General features: G+C 43.3%; 1 protein-coding gene across 4 annotated transcripts in view; it reads left to right on the top strand.

The window, feature by feature from the left end:
* The window catches only part of LOC115154188 (cell adhesion molecule 1), a 499358-nt gene that overhangs the window by 370677 nt on the left and 101255 nt on the right, over positions 1-27426 (top strand). For all 4 annotated transcript variants that reach the window (XM_029700153.1, XM_029700151.1, XM_029700154.1 and 1 more), the window contains exons 4-5: positions 16790-16942; positions 20548-20685. In XM_029700153.1, the coding sequence (XP_029556013.1) occupies positions 16790-16942; positions 20548-20685 (291 nt within the window). The remainder of the gene's footprint in view (positions 1-16789; positions 16943-20547; positions 20686-27426) is intronic.

Raw genomic sequence — 27426 nt, 5'->3', positions numbered from 1 at the left:
GCTTGTTTTGAAACCCCTATAGCTACTGTATTCAAGTATAAATTAGCAGGAATAGGGTACTGCTGTGTTTTGAGACATGCATGGCGCTCCTCCCTTCTTTTTCTTCTTTTGTGGCTGTTTTTGTCCCTGTTCCTAGCCACTGTGAATCTTATTCCGACGTTTCGTTTTGTTTAAGTGTTTGTTGCCTCAGAGGTCTCTCCAAAGTCACTGCATTTTCTTGCCCAATTTTGTCTTTCCTTGTGTTTGTACCTTCCAAAAAATACATTACCTGCAAAGGAGGTTTGTGGCACCTTAATTGGGAGGACAGGCACGTGGTAATGGCTGGAGTGGAATCAGTGGAATGGTATCAAATACATCAAACAATGTGTTTGATGCCATTCCATTTGCTCCGTTCCGGCCACTATTATGAGCCAAACTCCCCTCAGGAGCCTCCACTGATTACCTGAGAAACCCTCTGCCAAACTAAAGGAATTGAAAGAACAAAACAACATCGAAAGACATATTCAGTTTGTTTTCTTGAGTGGAATTGCTTTCTACTACTAGTGCCTTTGTTTTCCCGGAACTCACCCCATTGGACATCACTGCTGCGTGTCCAATCCCGGGCTCCCCCACAGTGAGCTGGATGCTGCGAGCGGGCGCCGTTGTGTCGTCATGGGGGACAACCTCCTGGGGCATGGCGGGCCGCTGTTGAGTCCTCACATGGCCATGCTTGTGTCCAGGACCAGCACCACTGCGCTAGAGAAAGGCCATGTTCCTTGTTGGACATGGAGCTGTTGTTGTCAAGCCCTAATGCTGTTTTTCACTCCAAATGGATCAGTGTCCAGTTTCTCACCACCTCTAATTCTGTCTGTTTTTTTGTTGCCCAAAACCACATTTGTGTTGTTGATATACACTATATATACAAAAGTATGTGGACACCCCTTCAAATTAGTGGATTAGGCTATTTCAGCCACACTTGTTGCTAACAGGTGTATAAAATCGAGCATACTGCCATGCAATCTCTATAGACAAACACTGGCATTAGAATGGCCTAACTGAACAGCTCTGTGACTTTCAGCGTGGAACCGTCATAGGATATCTCCTTTCCATCAAGTCAGTTCATCAAATTTCTGCCCTGCTAAAGCTTCCCCGGTCAACTGTAAGTGATGTTATTGTGAAGTGAAACGTCTAGGAGCAACAACGGCTCAGCTACGAAGTGGTAGGCCACACAAGCTCACAGAACGGGACCGGCGAGTGTTGAAACGCATAGAGCCCTAAAAATCATCTGCCCTCGGTTGCAACACTCACTATCGAGTTCCAAACTGCCTCTGGAAGCAATATCGGCACAATAACTGTTCGGCGGAAACTTCATGAAATGGGTTTCCATGGCCGAACAGCCGCACACAAGCCGAACATCACATGCACAATGTCAAGCGTCGGCTGGAGTGGTGTAAAGCTCGCTGCCATTGGATTCTGGAGCAGTGGAAATGCATACTCTGGAGTGATGTATCACCATCTGGCAGTCCGACGGACAAATCTGGGTTTGGCGGATGCCAGAAGAACACTACCTGCCGAATGTATAGTGCCAACTGTAAAGTTTGGTGGAGGAGGAATAATGGTCTGGGGCTGTTTTTCATGGTTCAGGCTAGGCCCCTTAGTGCCAGTGAAGGGAAATCTTAGCGCTACAGCATATAATGACATTCTAGACGATTCTGTGCTTCCAACTTTGTGGCAACAGTTTGGGGAAGGACCTTTCCTGTTTCAGCATGACAAATGCCCTGTGCAAAAAGCGAGGTCCATAAAGAAATGGTTTGTCGAGATCGGTGTGGAAGAAATTGACTGGCCTGCACAGAGCCCTGACCTCAACCCCATTGAACGCCTTTGGGATGAATTGTTAATGCCGACTGCGAGCCAGGCCTAATCCCCCAAAATCAGTGCCCAACCTCACTAATGCTCTTCTGGCTGAATGGAAGCAACTCCCCGCAGCAATGTTCCAACATCTGGTGGAAAGCCTTCCCAGAAGAGTGGAGGCTGTTATAGCAGCAAAAGGGGGACCAACTCCATATTAATGGCCATGATTTTGGAATGAGATGTTTGACGAGCAGGTGTCCACATACTTTTGATCATATAGTGGAGATATACACTTACAGTATATTAACACAACAACAAGATATAACATGTTAAAGGAGGCAATGTATGCAAGGTCTGCATTGAACATACAGTATACCACAATGGACTGGAGGCCATTTTTCAAATAGCCACAGTACACCAGACTTTAGTGCCATTATGAACATTATCGGTGTTGACATAATGCTTCAATCATTCCTATTGGCGTCCACCTAGCGCCGAGTCGCACAACAGATTACCAGCAGTTTAGCCCGTGATGCCTCGCATTGGAGTGTTTTAATCCCAGCACATTCTTCAAATCAATACATTTCATTTAATCATTAGTGTCAGACTGCCCCTCGCACTGACAGGCTAACCCTGCTTTCAAGTCAGCCACTTTAATTAGTCACACATTATCTGTGTGTAACGTTAGCCTCTGTTGTGTTCATCCACTGCTAACAGAGGAGCCAAGCATAATGACTACTGGCACCAAAGTTAGCGGTTAGCGTTGAAAAGTTGCATAGGTAAGTAACTTAATAATTAAAGTAATTGAGTTAAGAAGTTGGGACACCAGAATAGCTTTGCAAAATGGAGTTCAATGTTGAGGAGTTATGTTTTGATTTGACTTAAATCTTGGGCCCACATGCTAAAAATCGAGCTCTCCTTTGAACATTTGTCAGTTACTCTTTTACATTTTACATTTATGTCATTTAGCAGACGCTCTTATCCAGAGCGACTTACAAATTGGTGCATTCACCTTATGATATCCAGTGGAACAACCACTTTACAATAGTACATCTATATATTTTTTTGGGGGGGGGTAGAAGGATTACTTAATCCTATCCCAGGTATTCCTTAAAACCTGTTAGGGCTAGGGGGCAGTATTTACACGGCCGGATAAAAAACGTACCCGATTTAATCTGGTTACTACTCCTGCACAGTAACTAGAATATGCATATAATTATTGGCTTTGGATAGAAAACACCCTAAAGTTTCTAAAACTGTTTGAATGGTGTCTGTGAGTATAACAGAACTCATATGGCAGGCAAAAACCTGAGAAGATTTCATGCAGGAAGTGGCCTGTCTGACAAGGTGTTGTTGTTCTTGCCTCTGTTTATTGAAGACTCAGGATCTTAGCTGTAACGTGACACTTCCTACGGCTCCCATAGGCTCTCAGAGCCCGGGAAAAAGCTGAACGATATCGAGGCAGCCCCTGGCTGAAACACATTATCGCCTTTGCCAAGTGGCTGATCAGAGGACAAAGGGCTTAGGCGCGTGCCCGAGTCGACCCCATGCTGTATTTTCTTTCGTCTGTTTACCTAATTGCAGATTCCCGGTCGGAATATTATCGCTTTTTTTCGAGAAAAATGGCATAAAAATGTATTTTAAACAGCGGTTGACATGCTTCGAAGTACGGTAATGAAATATTTAGAAATCTTTTATTTACCATTCGGATAGTGTCTTGAACGCACGAACAAAACGCCGCTGTTGGAACATAACTATGGATTATTTGGGACCAAACCAACATTTGTTATTGAAGTAGAAGGCCTGGGAGTGCATTCTGACGAAGAACAGGAAAGGTAAACAAACTTTTCTAATAGTAAATCGGAGTTTGGTGAAGGCTAAACTTGCTGGGTGTCTAAATAGCTAGCCCTGTGATGCCGGGCTATCTACTTAGAATATTGCAAAATGTGCTTTCACCGAAAAGCTATTTTAAAATCGGACATATCGAGTGCATAGAGGAGTTCTGTATCTATAATTCTTAAAATAATTGTTATGCTTTTTGTGAACGTTTATCGTGAGTAATTTAGTAAATTGTTAGTAAATTCGCCGGAAGTTTGCGGGGGGTATGCTAGTTCTGAACGTCACATGCTAATGTAAAAAGCTGGTTTTTGATATAAATATGAACTTGATTGAACAAAACATGCATGTATTGTGTAACATAATGTCCTAGGTGTGTCATCTGATGAAGATCATCAAAGGTTAGTGCTGCATTTAGCTGTCTTCTGGGTTTTTGTGACATTATATGCTAGCTTGAAAAATGGGTGTCTGATTATTTCTGGCTGGGTACTCTGCTGACATAATCTAATGTTTTGCTTTCGTTGTAAAGCCTTTTTGAAATCGGACAGTGTGGTTAGATTAACGAGAGTCTTGTCTTTAAAATGCTGTAAAATAGTCATATGTTTGAGAAATTGAAGTAATAGCATTTCTAAGGTATTTGAATATCGCGCCACAGGATTCAACTGGCTGTTACGTAGGTGGGACGATTTGGTGCCACCTGCCCTAGAGAGGTTAAAGAGGTGGGGTTTCAGGTGTCTCCGGAAGGTGGTGATTGACTCTGCTGTCCTGGCGTCGTGAGGGAGCTTGTTCCACCATTGGGGTGCCAGAGCAGCGAACAGTTTTGACTGGGCTGAGCGGGAACTGCGCTTCCGCAGAGGTAGGGAGGCAAGCAGGCCAGAGGTGGATGAACGCAGTGCCCTTCTATGGGTGTAGGGACTGATCAGAGCCTGAAGGTACGGAGGTGCCGTTCCCCTCACAGCTCCGTAGGAAAGCACCATGGTCTTGTAGCAGATGCGAGCTTCAACTGGAAGCCAGTGGAGTGTGCGGAGGAGCGGGGTGACGTGAGAGAACTTGGGAAGGTTGAACACCAGACGGGCTGCGGCGTTCTGGATGAGTTGTAGGGGTTTGATGGCACAGGCAGGGAGCCCCACCAACAGCGAGTTGCAGTAATCCAGACGGGAGATGACAAGTGCCTGGATTAGGACCTGCGCCGCTTCCTGTGTGAGGCAGGGTCGTACTCTGCGAATGTTGTAGAGCATAAACCTACAGGATCGGGTCACCTCCTTGATGTTAGCGGAGAACGACAGGGTGTTGTCCAGGGTCACGCCAAGGCTCTTAGCACTCTGGGAGGAGGACACAATGGAGTTGTCAACCGTGATGGCGAGATCATGGAACGGGCAGTCCTTCCCCGGGAGGAAGAGCAGCTCCGTCTTGCCGAGGTTCAGCTTGAGGTGGTGATCCGTCATCCACACTGATATGTCTGCCAGACATGCAGAGATGCGATTCGCCACCTAGTTATCAGAAGGGGGAAAGGAGAAGATTATTTGTGTGTCGTCTGCGTAGCAATGATAGGAGAGACCATGTGAGGATATGACAGAGCCAAGTGACTTGGTGTATAGCGAGAATAGGAGAGGGCCTAGAACTGAGCCCTGGGGGACACCAGTGGTGAGAGCACGTGGTGCGGAGATGGATTCTCGCCATGCCACCTGGTAGGAGCGACCTGTCAGGTAGGACGCAATCCAAGAGTGAGCCGCGCCGGAGATGCCCAACTCCGAGAGGGTGGAGAGGAGGATCTGATGGTTCACAGTATCAAAGGCAGCAGATAGGTCTAGAAGGATGAGAGCAGAGGAGAGAGAGTTAGCTTTAGCAGTGCGGAGAGTCTCCGTGACACAGAGAAGAGCAGTCTCAGTTGAATGACCAGTCTTGAAACCTGACTGATTTGGATCAAGAAGGTCATTCTGAGAGAGATCCCCTCCTCTGGAGAAGAGAGGAGGGGATAGGGTCAAGCGGGCAGGTTGTTGGGCGGCCGGCCGTCACAAGTCGCAAGATTTCATCTGGAGAGGGGAGAAAGAGGTCAAAGCATAGGGTAGGGCAATGTGAGCAGGACCAGTGGTGTCGTTTGACTTAACAAACGAGGATCGGATGTTGTCAACCTTCTTTTCAAAATGGTTGACAAAGTCGTCCGCAGAGAGGGAGGAGGGGGGGGGGATTCAGGAGGGAGGAGAAGGTGTTAAAGAGCTTCCTAGGGTTAGAGGCAGATGCTTGGAATTTAGAGTGGTAGAAAGTGGCTTTAGCAGCAGAAACAGAGGAAGAAAATGTGGAGAGGAGGGAGTGAAAAGATGCCAGGTCCGCAGGGAGGCTAGTTTTCCTCCATTTCCACTCGGCTGCCCGGAGCCCTGTTCTGTGAGCTCGCAATGAGTCGTCAAGCCATGGAGCAGGAGGGGAGGACCGAGCCGGCCGGGAGGATAGGGGACATAGAGAGTCAAAGGATGCAGAAAGGGAGGAGAGGAGGGTTGAGGAGGCAGAATCAGGAGATTGGTTGGAGAAGGATTGAGCAGAGGGAAGAGATGATAGGATGGAAGAGGAGAGAGTAGCAGGAGAGAGAGAGAGCGAAGGTTGCGACGGCGCAATACCATCTGAGTAGGGGCAGAGTGAGTAGTGTTGGAGGAGAGCGAGAGGGAAAAGGTTACAAGGTAGTGGTCGGAGACTTGGAGGGGAGTTGCAGTGAGATTGGTAGAAGAACAGCATCTAGTAAAGATGAGGTCAAGCGTATTGCCTGCCTTGTGAGTAGGGGGGGACGGTGAGAGTGTGGGGCCAAAAGAGGAGAGGAGTGGAAAGAAGGAGGCTGAGAGAAATGAGTCAAAGGTAGACGTAGGGAGGTTAAAGTCACCCAGAATTGTGAGGGGTGAGCCATCCTCAGGAAAGGAACTTATCAAGGCGTCAAGCTCATTGATGAACTCTCCAAGGGAACCTGGAGGGCGATAAATGATAAGGATGTTAAGCTTGAATGGGCTAGTGATTGTGACAGCATGGAATTCAAAGGAGGAGATAGACAGATGGGTCAGGGGAGAAAGAGAGAATGTCCACTTGGGAGAGATGAGGATTCCAGTCCCGCCACCCCGCTGACCAGATGCTCTCGGGGTATGCGAGAACACGTGGTCAGACGAGGAGAGAGCAGTAGGAGTAGCAGTGTTTTCTGTGGTAATCCATGTTTCCGTCAGCGCCAAGAAGTCGAGGGACTGGAGGGTAGCATAGGCTGAGATGAACTCTGCCTTGTTGGCCGCAGACTGGCAGTTCCAGAGGCTGCCGGAGACCTGGAACTCCACGTGGGTCGTGCGCGCTGGGACCACCAGGTTAGAGTGGCAGCGGCCATGCGGTGTGAAGCGTTTGTTTGGCCTGTGCAGAGAGGAGAGAATAGGGATAGACAGACACATAGTTGACAGGCTACAGGAGAGGCTACGCTAATGCAAAGGAGATTGGAAAGAAAATTAACTAAACAACTGGGGAAGCGAGAGAGCAGGGCCTCCCTCACTAACCATTCGCTGAAACACTCAAATATAACTATTCCAACTTCCACTTAGAAATTATAATTGATGTAAACTACAGTGGTTCAATGTTTCCAGGAATAGGCTCAAACTTAGTTTATTCAGCTAGATAACTTGTCACTTACTCTGAATTCACACACTTGTTAGCTATTCTGTTGGTCGTTCTCTTCTGATATTCCAAGACCACCACCCTGGCAGCAGGACCAAAGACATTAGCGATGAGTTGGCACGGCAACATGTTTAACCCCCGCTCCTTTTGCACCATGTGGCTTGTCCTTGTGGGAGTAAGGGGAGGCGAGTGGAATTGAGATGGGATCTTCTGATGAGGGGGCACGTGGCTACTCCGAGGTGCTGGGGGGGGGGGGGTCGAGAGGATTAACTCAAGGAAAAAGGGTGGATGGCAGCGGAGATGGAGCCACGCTCTGTATTTCTTTGCTTATCCACTCCCTCCACAGCAGCAGAACCAGAGAGAAGGCTTCATCACCTCCTTTGATGAATTACGTCCTCGCATTTGACTGACAGCCTTTCTTTCTTCTTCCTCTTTTCCCCCCTCACTCGCTCTCTCGCTTTCTCTCTCTTTTTGCATAAAAGCGAAAGAGCACGGCTAACCAGCTGGAACCCAGAACAATCAGCTTCACCCCCCCATCACTATCACAATCCTGGCTTTCATGTGCCTGCTGCCGGAAACTGTAATAATCCCAGAGGATTTCTTAATTTAGTTATTTGTTTCCGTCTATGTAGTTATGTATTAATGCTACCTCTTTTTTCTTGTTGATTTTGCTCCTTTGAACTGGGCTGCTGCGGGTGAGAATAAATGTGGTGTGAGGGGAAAAAGAAGACACAGAGAGCAGTAAATGTCCGCTGTCGATCTGTCAGAGGTGGTGGGGGAGGCTTTCATCTGAACCAGACATTGGGATTCTCCATCGCATTTGCCAGGCAAAACAACTCCCTAATGGATTGCTCATTATTCTGCGTGTGTGTGTCACCACATACTCCTGTTTTAATTAGAAACAGAAAAACATAAAATAAAGGAAATTCACATGAGCCCCACAATGCCTGCTTCACCCATGCTCTACCAAGGTTTTCCAGCACACAGCTTTGACCTACTACAGTAGCTATATTGGGCTATTGTACTTCAAGAAATATGTAGGGAGGTTGCTTAGGATTCAAATATTCTCAAAGATCAGATTAATTTCAACAAGGAAAATCAATTATGATAAATGGCGAGAGACTGTTTTAGGGTGCATTAAACAAAGCTCACCTGGCATCAATATGAGTTTTTCCCAGCTGTATTCAGCACAGTTTAAAGTCACAAACTATGATGGTGCTCCAAAGTGTCAAAGCATACACATGACCTCAGAATGTCAACCATACCAGTATTCTTTAGTTCTGCTCATGTTACCAAGAATACTTAAGATTCACCTGAGGAGATTCGTCGTGTTCTTTAAGTCTGCTAAATTCAAGAGAACATTTTAAGGTGTGTGCAATACTCCCAGATAGAGCACCCAGCTCACTCTTCCAAAGCAAATGAAAAATATACTCTGAACTCTGGGGTCAACAGACAGTAAGCAAACTGTTCTTTACTCTGACATCAAGCCTTCCACCTTTCCTGTTGGAAAAAGGTCAGGAAAACAACATTCCACAAGTGTTTTTTCCCCAATATGTGACTGATGGGCTCGATTCGGTCCTATGTAATAACATTTAAAATTGTGTTGTTTACATTGGATAAAAGTAGCGACTCAGAGCTAGAAAATGGTACAGTTCGAAAAGTATTCAGACCCCTTGACTTTTTCCACATTTTGTTAAGTTACAGCCTTATTTTAAAATGAATTAAATAGCTTTTTCCCCTCATCAATCTACACACAATACCCCATAATGACAAAGCAAAATCTGTTTTTGAGAAATTTGTGCAAATTTGGAAAATATACAAAAATGTTATTACATTTACATACTGTGCCTTGCAAAAGTATTCGGCCCCCTTGAACTTTTCGACCTTTTGCCACATTTCAGGCTTCAAACATAAAGATATAAAACTGTATTTTTTTGTGAAGAATCAACAACAAGTGGGACACAATTATGAAGTGGAACGAAACTTATTGGATATTTCAAACTTTTTTTAACAAATAAAAAACTGAAAAATTGGCCGTGCAAAATTATTTAGCCCCTTTACTTTCAGTGCAGCAAACTCTCTCCAGAAGTTCAGTGAGGATCTCTGAATGATCCAATGTTGACCTAAATGACTAATGATGATAAATAGAATCCACCTGTGTGTAATCAAGTCTCCGTATAAATGCACCTGCTCTGTGATAGTCTCAGAGGTCCGTTTAAAGCGCAGAGAGCATCATGAAGAACAAGGAACACACCAGGCAGGTCCGAGATACTGTTGTGGAGAAGTTTAAAGCCGGATTTGGATACAAAAAGATTTCCCAAGCTTTAAACATCCCAAGGAGCACTGTGCAAGCGACCTGAGACTGGGACAGAGATTTGTCTTCCAACAAGACAATGATCCAAAACATAAAGCAAAATCTACAATGGAATGGTTCACAAATAAACATATCCAGGTGTTAGAATGGCCAAGTCAAAGTCCAGACCTGATTCCAATCGAGAATCTGTGGAAAGAACTGAAAACTGCTGTTCACAAACGCTCTCCATCCAACCTCACTGAGCTCGAGCTGTTTTGCAAGGAGGAATGGGCAAAAATTTCAGTCTCTCGATGTGCAAAACTGATAGAGACATACCCCAAGCGACTTACAGCTGTAATCGCAGCAAAAGGTGGCGCTACAAAGTATTAACTTAAGGGGGCTGAATAATTTTGCACACCCAATTTTTCAGTTTTTTATTTGTTAAAAAAGTTTGAAATATCCAATAAATTTCGTTCCACTTCATGATTGTGTCCCACTTGTTGTTGATTCTTCACAAAAAATTACAGTTTTATATCTTTATGTTTGAAGCCTGAAATGTGGCAAAAGGTCGAAAACTTCAAGGGGGCCGAATACTTTTGCAAGGCACTGTAAGTATTCTTACTCAGTACATTGTTGAAGCACCTTTGACAGCGATTACAGCCTGTAGTCATCTGGGTATGACGCTACAAGCTTGGCACACCTGTACTGGTCCTGTGTAGCTCAGTTGGTAGAGCATGGCGCTTGCAACACCAGGGTTGTGGGTTGGATTTCAAAGGGGGACCAGTATGAGAAAAAGTATGAGAAAATGTATGCACTCACTAATGTAAGTCGCTCTGTTTTAGAGTGTCTGCTAAATCACTAAAATTTAAATGTATTTGGGGAGTTTCTCCCATTTCACCCAGTTTCTCCAATTCTCCTGAGTCAGGTTGGTTGGGGAGCGTTGCTACACAGCTATTTTCAGATCTCTCCAGATATGTTAGATCGGGTTCAAGTCCGGGCACTGGCTGGGCCCCTCAAGGACATTCAGAGACTTGACCCGAAGCCACTCCTGCGTTGTCTTGTCTGTGTGCTTAGGGTCGTTGTCCTGTTGAAAGGTGAACCTTCGCCCCAGTCTGAGGTCCTGAGCGCTCTGGATCAGGTTTTCATCAAGGATCTGTCTGTACTTTGGTCCATTTATCTTTCCCTTCGATCCTGACTAGTCTCCCAGTCCCTGCCACTGAAAAACATCCCCACAGCATGATGCTGCCACCACCATGCTTCACCGTAAGGATGGTGCCAGGTTTCCGTCAGACATGACTCTTGGCATTCAGGCCAAAGAGTTCAAGCTTGGGTTTCATCAGACCAGAGAATCTTGTTTCTCATGGTCTGAGAGTCCTTTAGGTACCTTTTTGCAAACTCCAAGTGGGCTGTCATGTGCCTTTTACTGAAGAGTGGCTTCCGCCTGGCCACTCTACCATGGAGTGCTGCAGAGATGGTTGTCCTTCTGGAACATTCTCCCATCTCCATAGAGGAACTCTGGAGCGCTGTTTAAATGACCATCGGGTTCTTGGTCACCTCCCAAAAGTAGGACTCTGATGTGCAAGTGTGGATCCACTTTCCTCCAACTAGGTCACAGAAGTTTTCATGGGTCAGCAAACTATGCCTGATGCTACTCGTTTTGGATGCTATACGTTTTGCACACACTTCATTAACTTGGCACAGTCTTTTTTTATAGCCATTATGCTTCGGACGGACCGCTTCACTTTCAGCGTGTACTTGATCTTGTGTGAAGTCCATCTAATCTTGCGGTTCTGACGGCGAACAACTACAGTTACAATCTGTGCAACCAATGCATTTGATGCCACTTTCTTGTAGTATCCATTATGCCTCTCTTTTACTTTTAATCTAGATTGTCCATTTTCAATAAAAAACACATGTAATCCCCATGTAAGTAATATTATGTGCAGTTACTTATATCCAGAGAAACAAAAGGTGTAATGGGTCCATATTCAAAAAGACATTGCATAAAGCTCACTTAATTTTTAGATTTTGTTATTATTTTCACTGCTTCAGGGATAATAGCGTACACAGACGTTTCGGCTTTACAGCCGTGATTTCCAAGCTTGGGATCCCATGAGAAAATCTGAAATGTTATCAATCAAATTAAACATTTTTATCTCTTGAAATGGGTATAGTATATAACCATTTAGTGTTAACCAGAGTCATATATAGAGAGAGTTAGGGCAGTGTTTTAGAATGGCCGCCATGTTAGTGCCTGTATAGAACTTATTCTTAAAATGTTGGTGATGTAACAATACGAGAGTGCCTCTGACAGTTCCCTATGAAATGACCTGCTGTAAACAAGCAAAACAGAGCAGCGAATTTAACAGACATTTTTATTGTTCAGCATTCTGGATAATGTGTATCCAAGTCTTTACTGTGTTGTAGTGTCAACAAATTGCATATCTTCTTTCACTGGACATCTTAATATGTTTTAAAAACGATCAGAAATAAACAGCAATTATCACTTAGCAATGGCTACGGAGGAAAAGGAGGTGTAACTCAGTATTAGGAAGGTGTTCTTATGTTTTGTATAGTCAGTGCATCGGAAAGTTTCCCTTGACCTCTTCTACATTTTGTTATGTTACAGCCTTATTCTAAAATGTATTAAATAGTTTCTTGTCCCTCATCAATCTACACACAATAGCCCATAATGGCAAATCAAACACTTTATTTTTGCAAATGTATAAAATAAAAAAAACTATCACATTTACATAAGTGTTCAGACCTTTTACTCAGTACTTTGTTGAAGAACCTTTGGCAGCGGTTTACAGCCTCGAGTCTTCTTGGGTATGACGCTACAAGCTTGGCACACCTGTATTTGGTGCTGCAGAGATGGTTGTCCTTCTGGAAGGTTCTCCTATCTCCACAGAGGAACTCTGGAGCTCTTTCACAGTGACCATCGGGTTCTTGGTCACCTCCCTGACCAATGCCCTTCTCGCCCGATTGCTCAGTTTGGCCGGGCGGCCAGCTCTAGGAAGAGTCTTGGTGGTTCCAAACTTCTTCCATTTAAGAATGATGGAGGCCACTGTGTTATTGGGGACCTTCAATGCTACAGACATTTTTTGGTAACCTTCCCCAGATCTGTGCCTCGACACAATCCTGTCTCCGTGCTCTACGGAAAATTCCTTCGACCTCATGCCTTGGTTTTTGCGATGACATGCACTGTCAACTGTGGGACCTTATATAGACAGATGTGTGCCTGTCCAAATCAATTGAATTTACCACAGGTGGACTCCAATCAAGTTGTAGAAACATCTTAAGGATGATCAATGGAAACAGGATGCACCTGAGCTCAATTTCGAGTCTCGTAGAAAATGGTCTGAATACTTCTAAGTAAGTAAGGTATTTCAGTTTTTTATTTTTAATACATTTGCAAACATTTCTAAAAACCTGTTTTTGCTTTGTCATTGGGATATACAGTAATGTGTAGATTAGAGAAGAAAACATTTATTTAATCCATTTTAAAATAGGTCTAACAAAATGTGGGAAAATTAAAGTGGTCTGAATACTTTCCAAATGCACTGTATATGGCTCTGGTGTCAATTAGGACCTCCTTACTCTATTAGAATGCTCTTTCGCGTCATTGTTATGTATTATTATCAGTTGACAGCCTGCGTTGAGTTCAGTTGAGTGAATATGAACACACTAGGGAATATAATTTGTCCAAGTGGGGTCCCCTGTATTTTCTAGTGTCAATTTGGGGTTGTGTGCAGTAAAGGTTTGGGAACCTCTGAACTAAATACTCCAATGAATGGAGACATGTTCCAGTCTAGTAGTAATAAACATGTGACTGATTTTTCTGAATCAGAGAGGTGCGGGGGGCTGCCTCTGAAGTATTCTCTCTCGCCAAGGCGAGGTATGACTGAATGTAATAATAGCAAGTCAACTAGGTGGCGGCCGAATTGTCCATCTAATATAAAACGGATCACACATAATTTCTGACTGGATGACAGCTAATGTTGCCGTGCTGCTAATAGCACAGGCTAATGTTTTTGTCACTCTCAATGCTCATTATCAGTCACTCACCACTGGTCTGTTTAAGTATTTGTTAGCTGTCTAGGGCTAACTGGTGAGACTGACACTAATTAGCCTACTACTGACATATCTACTATCTGTGTTTAACTTACTTGTAAGTCTCAGCTAGGTCATTGAATGTTCTTCTTCAATAAGATGATTCTGGTCAGTGAAAAATGTATCAGATTTACTAGGTCCACATATAGGCATAGCCAGCTGCTAGCTAGTAGCCTACGCCAGAACAATTCAAACCTGCTAACTATTTAAACTAAACTAAATCTGACAAATCGGAAATAAATCTGATAAATATAGCTACTTCCAGACACAAATTAGAGAACAGCTCACTCGGACCATTTTACTCACCCTAGTAGAGCTGGTTAGGCTGTTGTTATGTTATCTAGAGCGTTGGTGACTGCAACTGTGCTGCTGGCAACAATTTAATTACGTTTTTTGCCAACGTTTACTGACACCGGCCATATTCAATGGGTGTTGAGCATTCGTAAATTTGGCAGTTATTCTGCACTCTGGCACACTCAGATGAGTGCTCTGAAATCAGAGTAGATAGCCAGAGCAAATTTAGCAGCTACGTCTATCAACAGTTGTCACAGTGACATTCTGTTGAAATGGTTACTTGCATAGTGTAGTCTTTTGTTAAGACATGTAGCTAGCTAGCTAAACAATGAGCCATGAGCGTTCGTAAATTCATCAGTTATTCTGCGCTCTGGCACACTCAGACGAGAGTGCTCTGAAGTCAGAGTAGATAGCCAGAGCGAATTTACCAGCTATGTCTATCAACAGCTCACAGTGACATCTTGAACATTCTATTGAAATTGATACTTGCGTAGGGGAGTCTTTTGTTAAGACATGTAGCTAGCTAGCTTAACAATGAACCATAATCCCAACTCATGATGTGACTATCCTGCATGAATTTGTAGGTAGCTAACCAACCAGGTTCAATGTTAGATAGCTAACATTAGGTTATAACTAGCAAAGCAAATGGCTCTGAGATAAGAATAATATTACTACACAGATCATAAACGTAATGTTGGCTAGCGAGCCAGCCAGCTAACGTTGGCTAGCTAGCTAACAGTACACTTTAACTTGAAATGAAAACAACTTTCTGACAAAATTTTAAAAACGTGTAATATCTGAAAATGTAGCTAGCTAGACTCTCTTACCCGTATACATGGATGGACGCTTCTCCCTCTGTCACGGATGCCATGGTTGCCCTTAGTTTGAAGATATAATCCAGTGACAGGTGTTTTCTCCATCTCCTGAGCTATCATACTCTAATTCCACTTGTTTCAAAACTCGGTCCTCCAGAAAGTGGAGAACAACACTTATGCAGTTCTACTACATGATATATATATTTTTAAAGCCGTGTTAGACAGGATTACCTACACATACTCACCAGCTCAAATAAACAGAAGCGCGCTACATGGCAGACCAATCCGAACTCATCTCTCGGCATGTCCAGCCCACTCATTATCTCAGCCAATCATCGCTAGCGGGAAGGTTGCTGACTTTTTCTGTGGCTGAACCAACTAGGCTCGTAATTTAACAATTTTAAACACATTTACAAATGGCATACAATTTTGATATTAAGACACATGAAAGTTCACATTTTCCAGGAGTTTCTGCCAAAAAAAACGCATTTTGACAAAAAACTAAAGTTTATGTTGAAATCGCTCTCCTGTGAAGTAGTGATGCGCGACATACACCTAGTTTCCTGAAACGAGTCACATAAACTCAGCAAAAAAAGAAACGTCCCTTTTTCAGGACCCTGTCTTTCAAAGATAATTTGTAAAAATGCAAATATCTTCACAGATCTTCATTGTAAAGGGTTTAAACACTGTTTCCCATGCTAGTTCAATGAACCATAAACAATTAATAAACATGCACCTGTGGAACGGTCGTTAAGGATCAGACAGGACTGGCAAAAAGTAATCTTCACTGACGAGTCACGGTTTTGTCTCAACAGGGGTGATGGTCGGATTCGCGTTTATCGTCGAAGGAATGAGCGCTACACCAAGGCCTGTACTCTGGAGCGGGATCGATTTGGAGGTGGAGGGTCCGTCATGGTCTGGGGCGGTGTGTCACAGCATCATCGGACTGAGCTTGTTGTCATTGCAGGCAATCTCAACGCTGTGCGTTATAGGGAAGACATCCTCCTCCCTCATGTGGTACCCTTCCTGCAGGCTCATCCTGACATGACCCTCCAGCATGACAATGCCACCAGCCATACTGCTCGTGCTGTGCGTGATTTCCTGCAAGACAGGAATGTCAGTGTTCTGCCATGGCCAGCGAAGAGCCCAAATCTCAATCCCATTGAGCACGTCCGGGACCTGTTGGATCGGATGGTGAGGGCTAGGGCCATTTCCCCCAGAAATGTCTGGGAACTTGCAAGTGCCTTGGTGGAAGAGTGGGGTAACATCTCACAGCAAGAACTGGCAAATCTGGTGCAGTCCATGAGGAGGAGATGCACTGCAGTACTTAATGCAGCTGGTGGCCACACCAGATACTCACTGTTACTTTTGATTTTGACCCCCCCCTTTGTTCAGGGGCACATTATTCCATTTCAGTTAGTCACATGTCTGTGAAACAGTTTGTCTCAGTTGTTGAATCTTGTTGTGTTCATGCAAATATTTACACATGTTAAGTTTGCTGATAATAAACGCAGTTGACAGTGAGAGGACATTTCTTTTTTTGATGAGTTTATATAATGGTAAGGAGATTTGAATTTTACATTGAGCTTCAATCGATCTCTACACATGTCTGTAGACTGTAACTCATAATCTAACTCCTGGAACTAAACTCAAATATACACACGAATACTCTGAGTCGGTCAACAATCATTAGTCCAGTGTTTCTCCAGTCCTCAACTACTTTTTTGTTGTAGCCCTGGACAAGCACACCTGACTCAACTTGTCAATTAATCATCAAGTGCTCAATGAGTTGAATCAGGTGAGTTTGTGAGGGACTACAACAAAAATGTGTACTGTTGGGGGTACTCAATGACTGTAGTTGGGAAACACTGCTATAGTCAATGCATGGACAATGACAATGGTACCCTCTTTTGACCCCCCCCCCCCTTATCTCCCTTACTCTTTCTCTCCCTATCTCTCTTTCTTTGATCCCCAGCCCTGAAAGATGCTCGCTTCCAGCTGGTCAACTTCTCGGACAATGAGCTGCGGGTGTCTCTGTCCAATGTGAGCCTGTCGGATGAGGGGAGATACGTGTGCCAGCTCTACACGGACCCCCCACAGGAGGCCTATGCAGACATCACTGTGCTGAGTATGACTACACACACACACACCACACACAATGTTTGTTGAGGGGGAAAATGTCTTAGATCGTCTACGTTGACATTCATTATGAGAGTATGATTGAAAACACACACACACACTAGTGATACACAAGTGCACTCAGAGACAAACTTACTACGAAATAATAAACATTCACCAAGGTGTAGAGCCACAGTGCAAAGCATGAATTGAATTATAATAATATCCTTGATAAAAATGCAACGGGAGTAAAAGTGACGACTGAAAGTCTGTCTCACTTTTAGGGATTATGCCATTTCACTGAAAGCTAAATATGTTTTAAATCTGGTCCTCAACGTCACTTTAAATGTCATAACCTCGCACAGGGCTCTAAAGTGCGACCATTTTGGTCGTATATATGTTTCTAAATATTTAGCTGTGCGACCTGTGCTCCTACCATTGTTTTCCATTGTAATGATTGTACCATTACTACAGTGAAGACGACTTGTTTGTAGACCAAACGGTTCAAATTATATGACCCATATAACCAGTGCAACTTTGTCTTCTTCATGTGGTGAATTGGCAAGCCGCATTTTACATTCATAGACCATGTCGCATGCCATTCTAAAACTACTCACGGGCCTTTTGTTTAAACCTTGTTCAGTCATGTACTTTATTAGCTAGCTAGCTAACAACCTAGTAACTTTACTTATAGGCTATATCCTAACATTTGGGGGCACAGAAAGAAAGGAAAAGTGATCACTTCTTCAGGAGATCAATAATCACAGCAATACATTAATGAGAAGCTCTCAATTGCATACTCCTCGCACCCTATCTCCTCATCTTCTTTTCAAAACCCATTGGAGAAGAAGGTCATAGGGAAGGGACCTCTGGCTTTCTCATCCAATGTGTTTTGAGAAGGAGACGAGGAGAAGGGATGTGAGGAGTATGCAATTGATATCTTCCAAATGACTGATCTGTTGCATGTTATCACTAATGAACTTGATGTTCTTAAAGAGACTGTACAATTTTTGATGTAATGCATCTCAATATTGTGCTTTTACACAATGTGGAAACCTAATGTTCCATAAATTCCTTTGTGGAACATTAGATAGGCAAAAATGTAAAAAAGCCGACATTGAATATCCCTCTGAGCATGGTGAAGTTATTAATTACACTTTGGATAGTGTGTCAATACACCCAGTCACTACAAAGATTCAGGCGTCTTTCCTAACTCATTTGATGGAGAGGAAGGAAACCGCTCAGGGATTTCACTATGAGGCCAATGGTGACTTTAAAACAGTTACAGAGTTTAATGGCTGTGATAGGAGAAAACTGAGGATGGATCAACAACATTATAGTTACTCCACAATACTAACCTAAATGACAGAGTGAAAAGAATTATGTATGTACATAATAAAAATATTCAAAAACATGCATCCTGTTTGCGATAATGTACTAAAGTAAAATAAAAAATACAAAATAATGTCCTGAATACGAAGCATTATGTTTGGGCCAAACACAACACATCACTGAGTACCACTCTCCATATTTTCAAAATAGTGGTGGCTGCATCATGTTATGAGTATGCTTCTAATTGTTAAGGACTGGGGAGTTTTTCAGGATAAAAATGAAACGTAATGGCGCTAAGCACAGGCAAAAGCCTAGAGGAAAACCTGGTTCAGTCTGCTTTCCAGCAGACACTGGGAGACCAGTTCACCATTCAGCATGACAATAACCTAAAACAGAAGGCCAGATGTACACTGTAGTTGCTTACCAAAACGACATAGAATATTCCTGAGTGGCCTAGTTACAGTTTTGATTTAAATCTGTTAGAAAATCTATGGCAACACTTGAAAATGGCTGTCTAGTAATGATCTACAACCAACTTGTCAGAGCTTAAAGAATTTTGAAAAGAATAATGCAAATATTGTACAATCCAGGTTTGCATAGCTCTTAGAGACTTATCCAGAAAGACTCACAGATGTAATCGCTGCCAAAGAAGATTCTAACGTGTATTGACTCAGGGGGTTGAATACGTACGTAATCAAGATATATTTGTTTTGTTTTTCAGAATTTCTTTACAAATGTTAGAATTTTTCTTGCACTTTGACATGAGTATTTTGTGTAGATCATTAACAAAAAAAAATACAAATAAATACATTTGAATCCCACCTTGTAACAGAACAAAATGTGTCATGAATCTTACCCTGGAGGGAGCTCCGCAGAGTGGTCACTAGCTGGCACAGTCAAAAAGTTATAAAATCTGATTTTAAACCTAACCCTAACATTAACGCTAACCTTAATCACACTGCTAACCCTAATGGCTAACCTTTAGTTAAGACCAAAAGGCAAATGTTTGTTTTCAACTATTTCTATGATATAGTACATTTTTACTTTGTATCTGGCCCATCTATCAAAAATTGCTCAGTTCTGCCTCCAGGGCAAGATTCATCACCACAAGCAACACCCTGCATATCTCAATCGATAAAATCAATATTTTCTGCTCCTAAATTCTGTTGTGCTCCTAACTTTTATAAATTGGGAGCACCAGTGCTACCAATGAAACATTTTAATTTAGAGCCCTGACCTTGCACTTCGTTTTTTAAGCATACATACAGGACCTGGCGTCAAAACAATCCAAGTCGAAGAACATTGTCCTTAGCGCATAGCCGTATTTGACGTCAATGCCGAAACACCAAGATCCACGCCAATCAAAACCCAGTGCCCAGCCAGTTTTCCACTGTGCATCCTAGCAGGATTTAGGGGAAATTACATTGTGTGCGTATTAGACGTTACGACATACAGAGCGTGCACTGAAGCAAGAGTAAGTACTTAGACATAATGATGGCGTTTTGGCAATGAAGTTTGACAGCAGGATGTGGGGAGTGTTTGTGATTTGGAAATTTTCACAAGGAGGAGATGGGGAGACTGGCACAGGCATGAATCTGCGTGTCTGGGCCAAGGCAGGAGTAGATCAGCGCAAATGGCATCAAGCTGTTTTGAGTGGCAGTAGGTAGCAAGCGAGAGCTGGAATTATGTAATCCAAAATCGGTGAGTGGTCTCAGCTCGCACGTTTATGGGAAGAGTCTAGTTGAGAGAAGGTTGGAAAAGCATCCTAAAACATCTGAAGTGTACTGCATATAGTCAGTGTATGGGCTTTATTATAAAGTGGATGATAAAAAAAATGTTTTAAGTGTAAGGCCTTTCGCCAAAGCTGATAGCGGCCGATTCTGACTTGAGATACACGCACTTAAATATAACTTAGTCCTTTTTCACGCACATTCTTCTCTGCGCACATTCTGACGTTGTTTTTGTTTACAAGAAAATGACTGTAGTCAATTTCATTTATTTCAAAGTATTTCCATAAACCTCTCACAGATACAGTACTATTGCAACTAAATTCAGTTATTTTATTTGGTATGTGGAGGGACCAATATTAGAAATTACACCCATGACAATAGATGCATCACACACCATGCTACCTCAACACCACATTGCTGATGAAAAGCCCTTCCACCACACATGGACAGTTAAGACATCTAAGAGGGAGGACTGACCCGACACCTCCTGGTTGTTCGGGTGATTTATGCCCCACATTCCCTAAACACGGTGTCTATTTGTCCCCCCTGCCAGTCCCTCCAGGCAACCCAATCATCGAGTCCCGGGAGGGGCAGGTGATTGAGGGCAACGAGACAGAGATGACCTGCACCGCTATGGGCAGCAAGCCCGCCGCCACAATCAGATGGATGAAGGGAGACAAAGAACTCCAAGGTAGGTTAACACCCATCAACACCGTCACGTCAACCCAGTCACGTCCAAAACACTAGCTCTTTATAACTCAGTTGGACTCTGACTGAAAGACTGAATATTCTTTAAAACAAGATTTTTCAGCTGAAGAGGGATAAAAAGGGCGAGGGTTAAGGTAATTGTAGGGAATTACTCTGTATGAATTGTAGAGTTGTCTATTAATGTTCATGCATAATTTTCCATTCCCTACGAGTCTACCCAATGATTTAGTCATACATTCATGACCATAGCTTTATTCAATAATAAAACGCCTCACATCATCTTCATAGATGTTTTCTTTAACCCATCTCTTGGTGCCTCTACACTCTTTCTAACTTTCTTTTTCCTTCCTTCACTCGTCTCTTTATAATTAGCCCCACGTCAACGACACCTCAGCCTAATTAGGTCACTCCCATGGCTTTGAATGACTTCCATTAGAGTGATGGGCTGGCTCAGTGGTCACCTAGCCTTTTGGCAGAGTGACAGCTTTCAAGCCTCTCTTCAAAGGGAGCTGGGCGATTAGGGGGCCCATAGATTGGGCCAATGGAATGACCCCGGGTTGTTCCAGCTCTTACTCAGCAGACCCCAAAGCCCGTCACTCACCTCATACCAACCACGAATGGTGCAAAGCCCTAATGTGGAGTCAAGGCCTTGGTTTCATCTACTCAATAAACACTTTTACCCAGAAGAGGGTAGGCTGACTCTGGTCCTGGATGACTGTGCGCAGTGTGTGCAGGCTTAAGTTCCAGCCCAGCGCTAACACACCTGTTTCACATAATCAACTAATTGTGGTCGTTAATCAATATAGACCAGGTTTAGGTGAATTTGGTGTTTTAGTCTCGGGCAGGAACAAAAGCCTTCACACCCTGCGGCACTTCACTGCCCCTTCCCTGCATTAGCGTAACTACTACAGTGTTGTTGAATAGCACTTGCTAGGCCTAGATGTGTGGATGATAGTGCTAGGCCTAGATGTGTGGATGATACTGCTAGGCATAGATGTGTGGATGATAGTGCTAGGCATAGATGTGTGGATGATACTGCTAGGCCTAGATGTGTGGATGATAGTGCTAGGCCTAGATGTGTGGATGATACTGCTAGGCCTAGATGTGGGGATGATACTGCTAGGCCTAGATGTGTGGATGATAGTGCTAGGCATAGATGTGTGGATGATAGTGCTAGGCCTAGATGTGTGGATGATAGTGCTAGGCCTAGATGTGTGGATGATAGTGCTAGGCATAGATGTGTGGATGATAGTGCTAGGCCTAGATGTGTGGATGATAGTGCTAGGCCTAGATGTGTGGATGATAGTGCTAGGCATAGATGTGTGGATGATAGTGCTAGGCCTAGATGTGTGGATGATAGTGCTAGGCCTAGATGTGTGGATGATAGTGCTAGGCATAGATGTGTGGATGATACTGCTAGGCCTAGATGTGTGGATGATAGTGCTAGGCCTAGATGTGTGGATGATACTGCTAGGCCTAGATGTGGGGATGATACTGCTAGGCCTAGATGTGTGGATGATAGTGCTAGGCATAGATGTGTGGATGATACTGCTAGGCCTAGATGTGTGGATGATAGTGCTAGGCCTAGATGTGTGGATGATACTGCTATGCCTAGATGTGGGGATGATACTGCTAGGCATAGATGTGTGGATGATACTGCTAGGCCTAGATGTGTGGATGATAGTGCTAGGCCTAGATGTGTGGATGATAGTGCTAGGCCTAGATGTGTGGATGATAGTGCTAGGCCTAGATGTGTGGATGATACTGCTAGGCATAGATGTGTGGATGATAGTGCTAGGCATAGATGTGTGGATGATACTGCTAGGCCTAGATGTGTGGATGATAGTGCTAGGCCTAGATGTGTGGATGATAGTGCTAGGCCTAGATGTGTGGATGATAGTGCTAGGCCTAGATGTGTGGATGATAGTGCTAGGCATAGATATGTGGATGATACTGCTAGGCCTAGATGTGTGGATGATAGTGCTAGGCCTAGATGTGTGGATGATACTGCTAGGCCTAGATGTGGGGATGATACTGCTAGGCATAGATGTGTGGATGATACTGCTAGGCCTAGATGTGTGGATGATAGTGCTAGGCCTAGATGTGTGGATGATAGTGCTAGGCCTAGATGTGTGGATGATACTGCTAGGCCTAGATGTGTGGATGATAGTGCTAGGCCTAGATGTGTGGATGATAGTGCTACAAGAAAAGTTACTTGACAACAGAGGATGAAGGAGAGTTCACAGATCTGAGCTTAACTGCTAGCCGTGTAAAACATTTTGTCCATTTCCTATTTTTATTGTAATGTAGTCTTTTCATTTGGTAATTAAGAGGGATTTCTATTGCCAACCACCTCTGAAAGTAGTATTGCGTCATCTTGAACGATGTGGAGTGGAGTCCATGTTTTCCCCGTTAATTGCCACATCAACGTGATGAATATGGCATGCCACATTGTTCAGTGGGAGTTTGACTGACTGACTGACTGAATGGACAGAATGTGGAGGTTGAGAAGCAGGAAACGTGAGGACAAAAGAGACAGGGGCTCTTTGTCAAGCCATATTTCCTGGTTTCTTTGCATCCTCTCTCCCTGCCTCCTCTGAGGGGAGGGACCTTGGACCTCTAATACGGTTCAGAAGGAGGCAAGGAGATACGATGTGAGGAATCATGGAATGACGAATTGAGAGAGGTCACAAAAGGGAAAGAGCGCGTCACCGCAGTCCACGCCACTCGCCGGCTGCTCCAAATTGCTTTCGGCGTCGGCCGGCTTCTCGCCTTGCAGATTTATTTCTAATTAAACCTAATTACCTTAAGGGATAATCGGGCATGTTTTAAATATCATTTAAAGGTTACAAACCCGTCCTGCTCACTCGTGAATGTAAACCAAGATTTCGGCCCCCGAAAGCAAAGCCCCAGTTATCCTACTATCATTATATCCCTTCTCTTGCCCTCTCGGTGTCTCTCTCTCCCCCCTCTCTCTTTCTCCCCTCACCCTTGCACTCTCTCTCCCTTCTCCCACTCTGCCTCTTTATTGTCCTCTCTCTTATCCTGCTAGTTTTGTGTTGTGGTTAATATTTCCCCCTCTTTTATATCCTGTCTTTCACAGATATCTCCAGCACTTAAGCGTACGAGTGAAATGAAAGTCAAGGAACAATGGGAGTTCCAGCAGCACAGGTTATTCTGTCTGTACAAGACGAGATGAGAGGGAGAGAGACTGGGGGGGGGCAGTGACGGACGGGGCCGAGCACAGCCATTAGCCTTAAGTCTTCTAAAGAAAATTACCGGGGTGATTTCAATTACCCTGCCACACTCTGCCAGAATGACTGGCAAATTTATAAAATAATATTTGAACTTGCTGAGGGCAAGTAGTCAAGGAATGTCTAAGGCACTTTGATGCATCCGAGTCCACTCTCCCCAAACGCAGGCCCCCCACGTACCCCCGTGCTCTTAAATGGTGCTGAAATTACAATTAACGATTATTTTCAAATGTAAAATAGAGGGGACTGTTAATGGCTCTGCATCTGAAGGAATAGCTAAGTGCAGCCATTAACAGTGCATCGACTCTCTCTGCTTTGATTTTCAACCCCAAGCTTCACTATTCGACTACAAAAGCAATTAGCTTTTTATTAACATTAATATGTTCGCTAGCACTCCAAAAATAATGTTGGAGTAATATCGAGCGCCACATCTGAGACTGCGGCTATCAAATGGAGATGCTATCACTGTGGGAAGATGATATCTTCATAAGTAAATAAGATTCAGTACACATCATCCAATTCAAAGGTATTTGCATATCTCCCTTCCATTGAGCAAGTGCCCAACACGTTTGTTATTGCATAATGTTGACAGTGCAGTGATATTCAACATGTTGGTAATTAGCTACTGTGCTGTAATAATAAAACAAAATGTATGGATAATCAAATTAAATCCTTAGGTCAAGATACACCAGTGTCTGCTGCCTGTCTTTTCCCCCTGGTAGTAAATTGTTCACTTTATCATTGGTTAGACATTCACCTTAGCTGATTTCTCAGGTTTAACTCAGCTGGTTATTTAAAACGCTGTCAGTTAGTTAAAAAGAGTATGACACCTCGCTGATCCATCTCCACATTGCTATTTGTTTTTTTTTACGGTTTCATTTTATTAGCTACACATTCGTTTCTACAGCGCTTGGCTTGTCAAATGGGGTAACACACCTGTTTGTCACAAAGACTCGTTTTCCCCATCAGCCTCGGAGACAGCTGTCTCTGCGGTGATTGAGCGGGATGTGAAGCGGCAACTCAATATCCATCAGATACCTGTAGCTGAGGAACAACAGCACACAAAGGCAGTTCGCCATTTCATCCTCAAAATACAAAGCTACAGTGCTTTCAGAAAGTATTCACACCCCTTGCCTTTTTCCACATTTTGATGTGTTACAAAGTGGGATTAACATTTATTTCTCATTTCTTGTCAACAATCAACACAAAATAATCTGTAATGTCAAAGTGGAAGAAAAATGTGAACATTTGTTAAAAAAAAGAAACATTATTATACAGTATCTTGATTAGATAAGTATTCAACCCCTGTGACAATATCTGTTAGAATTACAATTGACATTGACTACAGCTGTGAATCTTTCTGGGTAAGTCTCTAAGAGCTTTCCACAACTGGATTGTGCAATATTTGCCCATTATTTTTTTAAAGATTATTCAAGCTCTGACAAATTGGTTGTTGATCATTGCTAGACAACCATTTTCAGGTCTTGCAATAGATTCAAGCAGATTTAAGTCAAAACTGTAATTTGACCACTCAGGAACATTCACTATCTTCTTGGTGACAACTCCAGTGTACATTTGGCCATGTGTTTTGGGTTGTTGTCCTGATGAAAGGTGAATTCATCTCACAGTGTCTGGTGGAACGCAGACTGAACCAGGTTTTCCTCTAGGATTTGGCCTGTGCATAGCTCCATTCCGTTCCTCCATACCGTTTCTTTTTTATCCTGAAAAACTCCCCAGTCCTTAACAAGCATACCTGTAACATGATGCAGCCACTACTATGTTTGAAAATATGGAGAGTGGTACTCGGTCATATGTTGTAGTGTTTGTGGCAAATCCAAAACACTTTGTATTCATTCAGGACAAAAGTGAATTGCTTTGCCACATTTTTTGCAGTATTACTTTGTTGCAAACAGGATGCATGTTTTGGAATATTTGTATTCTGTGCAGCAGTGGTCACCAACCTTTTCTGAGTCAAGATCACTTTCTGAGTCAGATTTGTCTTAGGCTTACCTTTAAGTCCTGCTTATGTAACATTTTTCAATTAAAAACAGTTCTATAGCAATGAGGTTTGTGCAGTAAGCTATAGGACCAATACATTTCATTGAATATTTCTATGCCTGAATTGCCCTGCCAATGTTGTTCTTCTTAGACCATTTTGAAATTATATTTTAAAAAATGTGGTATATGATCACACTGGTGATATATAATTTGTTGTATTACTTGAGGCACAGCTGAGTGAGCATAATAGTTAGCTTTTTTTTTACTGGACTGAGGGCCTGCATCTGATGGTCACTCTGAGGGGGGGAGGGAGCAGCTGTGAGGCTGCCTCTAACCCGACTTAGCGTCCCTCCTCTCTCCCTCCCTCCATTAAGAAACAGGGACACAGTCTTCCAGCTGATGGCGAAACTCAATTCGCACTGCATTATTTCTGCCTCATGCACTAAATTATGTTGTTACTCCTATGACCAGAAAGTGAAATATTCCCAGATATTAAAAAGACACAAGACGCTAATAATAAGAACGCAAGCTTATCGGAGCACTGCTGTACTCCTTCAATGCAGCTGCAGTGCTGGTTGTAGTGTAAGTGTAAGTAAGGAGGACGCATATTTTATGGCTTAGTGTTGACAGTGCTGAATATCAACTTAAACATGAGCTTACTCATAAAAACAGCAGCTCTTTACTGTATTCATCAAGTCTCTCTAGTCATGGTTTTAAATGTTTTGAAATCTCACAGTATCAACTTTGCTCAGCTTATTTTTACAATCTATGGCTCAAGGAAACTGTGCAGACACGGTCATCTGAGCTATCTGATTGGCCAGTGGTAAGCCTAAAGGTGCACTTCATTTGCTCTCTGGGCCTGCCGGGTAGGTTGAGTTCTACCTTCAGACACATGAAATTGTTAAAAAATGGGAACACTTTGCCTTCCCGGCGCTAGGGTTGCTGAATCAAATGCACCTACTGCCAACAGTGCGGGAAAACATTTAATAATAATAGGAACGCAAGGCTATTTACAGAAATGTTTGTTGATCGACTAGGAATGCCTTGAAGATCAACCAGTTGATCGCAATTGACTGGTTGGTGACTGCTGTACATGCTTCCTTATTTTCACTGTCAATTAGGTTAGTATTGTGGAGTAACTACCATGTTGTTGATCCATCCTCAGTTTTCTCCTATCACAGCCATTAAACTATGTAACTGTTTTAAAGTCACCATTGGCCTCATGGTGAAATCCCTGAGTGGTTTCCTTCCTCTCCGGCAACTGAGTTAGGAAGGACACCTTTATTTTTGTAGTGACTGGGTGTATTGACACACTATCTAAAGTGTAATTAATAACTTCACCATGCTCAAAAGGATATTCAATATCTGCTTTATTTTTTAGTTTTACCCATCTACCAATAGGTGTCCTTCTTTGCGTGGCATTGGAAAACCTCTCTGGTCTTTGGTTGAATCTGTGTTTGAAATTCAATGCT

This window comes from Salmo trutta, chromosome 19 (genome assembly GCF_901001165.1).
Source record: "Salmo trutta chromosome 19, fSalTru1.1, whole genome shotgun sequence".
NCBI classification, from domain to species: Eukaryota; Metazoa; Chordata; class Actinopteri; order Salmoniformes; family Salmonidae; genus Salmo; species Salmo trutta.
The sequence above is the reverse complement of the archived record's forward strand: the minus strand, read 5'-3'. Positions and strand labels throughout refer to the sequence as shown.